At 27.8% G+C, this 8,594-nt stretch overlaps 1 protein-coding gene across 1 annotated transcript; it reads right to left on the reverse strand.

The window, feature by feature from the left end:
* Positions 1–908: 908 nt before the first annotated feature.
* LOC109119826 (uncharacterized) lies at positions 909–2,084 on the reverse strand. The gene is made up of 2 exons (XM_019212907.1): positions 1,940–2,084; positions 909–1,888 (listed from the first exon to the last, which is right to left on the reverse strand). The coding sequence occupies exons 1-2, from the start codon at positions 2,082–2,084 to the stop codon at positions 909–911; spliced, it is 1,125 nt and encodes a 374-aa protein (XP_019068452.1).
* Between the last annotated feature and the right edge of the window lie 6,510 nt (positions 2,085–8,594).

The following is an 8,594-nucleotide window of genomic DNA, read 5'->3' on the forward strand; positions in this document are numbered from 1 at the left end:
AATAATTTTTCACATACATAGTTAATGAATTCAGTTCCATTATCAGTTCTAACTATCTTAGCTGTTTTACCAAACTGATTTCTAGTAAAATTCATAAAATATTGAAGGGATACACAAAAATCATATTTCTGTCTCAAAAGAAATATCCATGTATATCTTGAATAGTCATCTACAACTGTTAAGAAATATTTGTGTCCATCATATGTATTGGTTTTATAAGGACCCCATAGATCTAAGTGAATCAATTCAAAACAACTATTACTTTTTATACTGCTATTCTGAAAAGGTAATCTACATTGTTTAACACAAGGACATACTACACAATCTCCTATCTGAGTTCTAATAGAAGTAAGCTCAATGTTAAAGAGTTTATGTAACACTGAAGTAGATGTATGTCCTAATCTTTTGCGCCACAAATTTATCTTGTCTGTTGACACATTCTTAACATCTTGAGCAGCTAGACTGATAGATCTTCTTGCATCTTTATTTAGTAGCCAATATAGTCCACTCTGCTCTCTACCAATCTCCTTCACCTTCCCAGTGAAGAGATCCTGCAAAACAAAAAAGTCAGGGAAGAAAGAAGCAGAACATTGTAACTCTTTTGTTAGTTTTGAAACTGATAACAAATTAAATTTGAACTCTGGCACATACAATACATTAGATATAGTACTACCATCAGATATACTACTTAATCCAGTATGAGTGACTTTTGTTTCATCTCCATTAGGCAATTCAACAGTTCTATTATAGCCTAACTTATTAACTGATAACTTGTTTAGTAGCTCTAAACTTGAAGCCATATGATTTGTTGCTCCTGTGTCCACAATCCAATTAGGCTTGTGAGACACATTCATAGCCATTGAGTTAGTCATACATGCTGTGTTTGTAGCTGTGTTAGACATAGAATTCTAGTTGACTTGAGGACTGTGTTGTGCTAGCATCTGTATTATATGATTGTATTGATCTTGTGTAAAGTGACTAGCCTCAACTCGACTTGGTTTGGATTGAACTTGATCCATGCTACTTGAACCTTTTCCATGACTGAACACATTCGTATCAGAACCATACTTGAACTCAGATTGCTCATTTCCAGCCTGAAGTACCTCATTTTGAGTGTTTTCTTTTGCACTCACATTGTAAGCTGCACTTCCACCTTTAGATAATTTCCTTTTTTTGAACTTGAATTCAGGGGGATATCCCACTATTTTCCAACAATTATCCTTATTGTGTCCTCTTATTTTGCAAACATCACAATACAAATGAGAATTTCTTGTAAACTTTTGATTACCATTTGTTCTGCTGTACAAGGCAGACTCATAGTTGCCTGTATGTGACATTGGATTTGCACCCAAGATTCCATTCATAGCTGACACAGACTTTTGACTCTCATCACCCATCACCATAGCATAGGCTTGATTTATTGAAGGTAATGGACTCATGAGTAGTATCTGACTTCTTGCTTGATTATAAGTGTCATTCAGCCCCATTAGAAACTGAAATAGTTTCAGTTTTTGCAAATGCACTATGAACTCTTTAGATCTTTCACAGTTACAACCAGGTGGTGGTACCAAAGCCTCAAGTTCCTCCCAAAGGGTCTTGAGTTTGGAGAAATAGACTGTTACAGAGTTCACTCCTTGAGTTAGAGTGGCTATTTCCTTATGCAGATTGAAGGTTCTTGAACCATCTACCTTGGTGAACCTTTCTTGTAGATCTTCCCAAACTGCTTTAGTTGTGGCTGCATACATAATGCCCCCTAGTAAACTCTTAGAAACAGAGTTCATCAACCAAGATTGAACAATAGCATCAACTCGATCCCAGTGATTCCACATATTTTCACTATATTTTTCTTTATCACAAGATCCATCTACCATTCCAAGTTTATTTCTTCCTAGTAGAGCAATTCGCATAGATCGAAACTAGATTGCATAGTTTTCCATACCTGTTAGCTGGAATGAAATGATTTGATTTCCACTAACATCTGATGGAGATAAGAACAATGGATGATTGTAGTCAATTTCTTGACCAATGTTGGCAGCTCGATTGGTATTCTCTTGAACAATAACTGGTTCATCATCTCCAGCCATTTTTCCAGAGATTTCGATTTCTTCAATGCTTTTCACGATTGATTAGCGGAAGCAATTCAGATTTCACAGGTTAGATCCCCTGCTCTGATACTATGTACTTGTTATGAAGTAAAGAAAGAAGAAGAAGATGAAGAAGAGAAGACAGATTAATTGAAGAGAAGATGAGCTAAGAAGAAGAAGAGTATATAGAGAGAATATCTCAGCTTTCCATTCATATTATTGATCCATATTCAGATACAAAGAAGTGTTTATATAGAAGACTTAATCAAAGATTCTTTTCAACTAACTACTTACTTGAATTGTAACTAACTACTTTATAGTTATAACTAACTAACTAAATGAACTAATTACTTTCAACAACATTCCCTTTCATACTCCAATGACAGTTATCATGGAGTAGTACTTCATCCTCAATCAGAGATTTTAAATTTTGATATTATTTGATATCGAGTTATTTTTATTAGAAAGTGTTTTACTTAAATATAAGACTTTTTAACGTGAATCCGATTTAGTTAGATACAAAAAATGTGCACCAAATAAGAAAACAAAAACCAGGAAAGAAATCAATACTCCCTGGATTCTAAATATTTAAACCGGCAATATAATTTAATAATAAATTAAAAAAATTAAAAATTTATAATTTAAACAAATTATATATATTTTTACGACTATAAATCATCTTACAGAAATTAAAAAGGAAAAAGAATGTAGGACACACAAAATGACGGAAGAAATATAAAGACAAACCCACAATTACTTATTTCTATTATTTAATTGAAGAATGATTCACAGCCAATAAGTTGAGAGTTAATTTTAGCCTTTATATCTAACTCATGCTATTATTATATCTTGACTTGAAAGAGGGAATCTTGAGTCTTTATTTGCCGACCTAAGGTGCACCACACTATATATTAACAACACTTATTGCTAAAATATAGAGTGTACGGACTATGTAATAAGTGAATATTAAACCTCAAAATTCTCACGTTGTTGGGGGCGTTTGGTGCCCACAAAATTACAACCTTATGATTCCATGAGACTTCTAATCAACATGGCTCCATAAAAGATATTTTTTTGGTTTTAACTTATTTTTCAAATGATTTAATAAAATATATTAAATTAAGAATATATAATTTGTTTGGACTGATTTTAAAAAGTAGCTTTTAAATATAAAAATAAAATAATAGTTAAAATTTAGTGATTTTAAGTTAAAAATTAAAAAAAGAGGAGACTTATTTTTTTAACTTAAACTTTATTAGAATCATTTTAAATTTATTATAAATTATTTTTAACTTTGTCAAATACTTATAGAAGCTAAAAGTAACTTTAAAATAAATTGTGTGAATGTTAAAAAAGGAAGGAAGAGCTTTTTTCACTTGTCAATATCATTTGTACAACAATCGAATCTGCAATTAGGACAAAAAAAAAAAGGAAAGTATCATTTGTACTAGCTCTTTCTTCTTTTCTCAATAGCACGAGTTTAATTGTTTCAAGTTTTAACTTTTTTTTAACGTCAAAACAATAGAGCTTCTTCTCTTTTTTAACGTATAAGAATCGAGAAATTTTGTAAGTGTTCCGTAACTTTTGGGGTTTTCATATTTATGGGGGGAAGAGGTTCGGGGGAGATAGTTTAAGAAATCAAATTACATGTTCAAATAAAATATCAATTTTATATTACTCGAATTTAATATCGTGGTTCTTATCACATGTTTAGATCGGCTAATAATGGCGCCGTCAATAGTCTAGGCCCGCCTGACCTAAACCGGGATTTAATAGGATTGAGCTATGATTTTTGGAGCTCATTTAAGAAAAGGGTTTTTTAGCCCGACCTAAATAAGTTTGCTGATTTAAGGGGCTTGAGAAATATTGATAGGGCAGGCCCGTAGGCCAATAAAATTTAATTTAAAAATATAATATAATATTAATATTTAAAATTAAAGAGAGTCCAAACTCAAAACAATTAGGTTAATATTTTTATTTAGATATTCATACTTTTACTTGAAAAAAACTTCATAAATATTATAAAGAGAATTGGCTTTGATTAACAAGTAAAAATATTAATATGATATAACATTATTTTATCGATATTTATGATAATATTTTTAAATTATAATTTATAAATTTAATCTAATAATTATTAAAAAATATATATTTTTTTTAAAAAATAGGCTGGCTCGCAAGCATGTAGCCCACGTACTTGTGGGTTGAGCCGTTTGTTATTTTCTGACCCACACAAAAAATGAGCTAGCCTGACCTGATCCTTAAAATATCAAAGCATGTATGAAATAACTCAAATGGAGCAGCTAGCATATATTGACAGCTCTAGTTAATAATATTGGTGGAGTTTTTAAAATAACATTGGAAGATTAGGAATCAAATTAAGTAATCAGCTGTGTTAATTGAGTTGTTATTGGCTTATGTTAGTATATCTGCTAAGTGAAACGCGGATCTCTTTTAGATATTTGGTCATTTACAGCCCTGAATTAACAATTTATTATTTGAAAAATAACACAAGAATTTATTCATTTTGTTAATGATGAATTAACAGACTAATATTGTATCATTATTAGACAGGCTGGATTACGACTTTGCGCTTTAGTTATATGCTCTACATTTACCATTTATTTCCAATGTAATATTTATCTAATTAATCAATTATATATACTAAGTATAATATATATATTTTGTCTTATTTTATAGGTAATGTTTTGACTGATTTCACGAATTTTAAAAAATTTATTTTATTTTTATATGTAAGTTAAACACATTGATTTAGAAAATAAGTGATGATAAGAGTTTCATATACATTGTATCAAAAATGATATTGTAGTTATTGAAATTTTGTGGGACTCTACAAGATGCGTTTAATTTGAGGTAGGACTATATAAATTGTATTCAACTCAAATTAGGATTCTTGGAGGCTACTCAATCCTAAATCCTAGTTTATGCCTATATAATGGGAACTAAATTTCCTTAAAAGGCATCTCAAAATATCCATAAAGAAATCAAGATCACAAAAATCATGAAATGTTCGGCTAAATCTAAACATCTTGAGAAATACCTTAAAATAATGGATAAATTTTAGGGTTAATTACTTGGGTGAGTCCCTTTTAATTAATAATTACTATTTTTAAACATATTCTTTAAATATTACCATCTATAGCAATTTATAACAATATTATGTATACTTATTTTATTAGATTCAACTTCTCTTTTGCGTTCTTTCTCCCTTTTTTTCTATCTCTTGCTTCTTCTTTTTCTCACTGCACCTTCTCTCTCTTTATGTTATTTTTCTCTTTCTTTTCTCTCTTCATCGTCTCTTTGTATGCTTTTTTATCTTTTTTTTTCTCCCTGCAACTTTTCTCTTTATGCTCTTCCTTGATCATTCAATATTATATATAAAAAAAAAAATATCAGAGGAAAGATTTATAAAATTTTTAGTGATTCATAAATCAAAGAATCGGGGTTGCTTAGTTTGTAGAAGAAGTCGATAAATTATTTATTTATTGCTTGAGGTGTGTCGACAATTTTCATCACAATGAAGATTGTATAAATAATTGCATTTATACTTGATCAGAATTTGTGGATTTGAGTATATATGAAGATATGAAGGTTTAAATAAATGAAGATTTGAAGATATGATGTCATATATATGGTCTATACTTTCTCAAATCTAAAGGTGTATTAATAAGAAAAAAGTGATATTTGAAGATATGATTCATCTTTTGTAACAAATGAAGATATATAATAAACAACAAAATGAATTAAACTTGAATAAAAATGTATTGCATACATATTAAAGTTGAATTAGAATAAAATCAAACATGAATATAAAAATGTATCAATCAATAACATGCAAAATGAATTAAACTTGTACTAAAAGTGTATTATACAAATACTAAAGTTGAATTAGAAGATAGAATTAGCATGAATAAAAAAACATCACTAATCAAACTAGTCAATGATCTATATACTGAATTAAACGTATATCAATAATGAATTAAACCAGTAATCTAATAGTCACAAATCAACAAATAGACTGCAAAAATGAATTAAACTTGTATTACACAAATATAAAAGTTGAATTAGAAGAAAGAATCAAGCATAAATAAAGGACGTAACTAATAAAAAACCACATTGATCTATAGAAGTGAATTAAACTTGTATCAACAATGAATCAAATAAGTAATCCAATAGTAACCAATCAACCAATAAACTTCAAAATAGAATTAAATTTGCATTAAAAGTGTATTACATAATATTAAAGTTGAATAAGAAGAGAAAATGAAGAAGGACTGAAAAAACTGAATTAAACTTGTATTATTCATGAATAAAACATGAACTGTATATGTCTTCTAAATTATTTTGATTTGTATCACTACGAACGTAAGTAATGCTTGCAATATGTATTAAAAATGTATTGTTTACGAATAAAATTTATATTATGTGTCTTGTAAATTATTTTAATTTATATCACTAAAAAAATGAGTGACGACTGCAATATGTATTTATAATGTATTGTGTGTGTTTTAAAGATGTATTATTAGTGTGTTACCTAAATTATTTTTGTTGGTATCACTAAGAAAGAAGTGAAGAGTGCAATATATATTATAAATGTACTATTCATAATAAACGTGTACTATATATATCTTATAAATTATTTTGATTCGTATCTCATAGAAAAAGAGCGATGTTTGCAATATTTTATTACAAATGTATTGTGCATATGTTATAAATGTGTTTCTCAAATTATTTTAATACAAGTTTAATACAATCATGAAGCATATCTAATAAAACTTTAATGCAATTGCCACATAATTTTGTAAACTTCACATTTTTTGGGTTTTAATATAATATTTCTTCTAAAATCAATTGTATAAATTTAACCAAACCTTGTTAAAATTGAGATAGAAATCCAAACGTCATTTTCAATTATTTGTAGGAACAACCTATCGAAACTATAAATTCGTAAAATTTAAATAATGAATTCAAAATTAGAAGCTTTAACAATGATCATCAATGATGAACTTTTGATGTAGTGATTTTAGAGATTTGAAATATCTTCTTGAAAATATAATTTTATACAAATTTTTGATATCTTTGTTCCTCTACTCGTCATGATTTTGAAAAAAGAAGAAGTAAAATATGAATAAAATTAATTTGAGGAGAGTTATTTAAATAAATATTTCAATAAAAAAGAAGAATAAAAAGAAGAGGAGGAGGAGAAAGATAAAAAATGATAGAAAGTTGAAAGAAGTAAAATAAAAAGAAACAGAGGAGGAAGGAAACAAGGGCACAGAAGCGAAGTGTGGTACTTCTTTTATCAAAAAAATATTATAATCAGTTAGAAAAATTATATTGTCATAAATGATAAATATTTTTTTGATATAGCATATTTATGTGATTTATCCTAAATTTTATGACAACAGAATAACGAAATTGTACTCGCAATCTATTTTGATCAATTAAGTTATGTTTCTAGTAATCACAATTTATTTTCTGTCACTTTAAAATTTATTGCAAATAGATATTTAGGGATAATTAATTATACACATCAATTTAATTGCTATTGAATATATATTTTTTTAAAAAATTAACACTTTTCGTAATTAATATTAATAAAAGTTTATTTATTATGTTAAAAATTATTACAACGATATATCTTCATCATCATTTAAAATAAGTAACAGCGAAAAGTTAAAATTTATTTTTATTAGAGCTATGTATCTTCGATCATTTAAAATAAGTAATAATGAAAGTCTCTTCTCATGTCTTTGTTATGTATCCCTTCGAGAGGCTCATATTATCGACTACTTGCTCTCCTGATATCACCATGTAATGCCACGTGCTTTAGATAGTTTCGTCAACTATAAAATTATGAGTAGTATTTTAAAAGACAGAGCATAAGACGATACATTTTATATTGTACGAGGTGAGGCATAAGATTTGAGATACGGAAAGTAAGTATCACGAATTTAAGAAGCGTGTTAGTAATAAAATAAGTAAAAGTAAATCTTTCAATGATTTTTACACATAATTTTTTATAAATAACCTATATTACATAGAAATTATATTATTATTTTTATTTGAGATAACTATTAATAATTAATAAAATATTATAATTACAGTTCGAAAAATATCATTATATTAATATTAAAAAATATGACTTGAAGCCAAAAAGGTTTAAAAAACAAATTTAAAATGACCCTTTATATTCATAGGACTTACATTATTATGCTCGAGGCTTGCGCCTCAAATTTTAGGACTTACGCCTTATTGATCTACATTTTTAAGTTACGTCCCAGAACATTTTTAGTACAATCCATCCCAAGACTCGCCTTAAAAATACTTTTGAAAATACTGCTTACGACATGTTAGATTTAAAATATATTTTAACCAATTATTGTTCGTGTAAAAAAAATAATTTACATTGGTATCAAATCAATCACTATATACATATTTAGAATATAAATTTAATCAGTTAAGCAATTAGGTTCTTATCACTAAAAA

This window comes from Solanum lycopersicum, chromosome 1 (assembly GCF_036512215.1).
Source record: "Solanum lycopersicum chromosome 1, SLM_r2.1".
In the NCBI taxonomy this organism is placed as follows: Eukaryota; Viridiplantae; Streptophyta; class Magnoliopsida; order Solanales; family Solanaceae; genus Solanum; species Solanum lycopersicum.

Excerpts from the sequence above, each read along its gene's own strand:
- LOC109119826 (XM_019212907.1), bottom strand. The coding sequence starts at position 2,084 with ATGGCTGGAGATGATGAACCAGTTATTGTTCAAGAGAATACCAATCGA. Across the intron at positions 1,889-1,939 it reads CATTTCATTCCAGCTAACAG|GAAGAAATAAACTTGGAATG; the intron begins GTATGGAAAACT and ends TTGCTCTACTAG.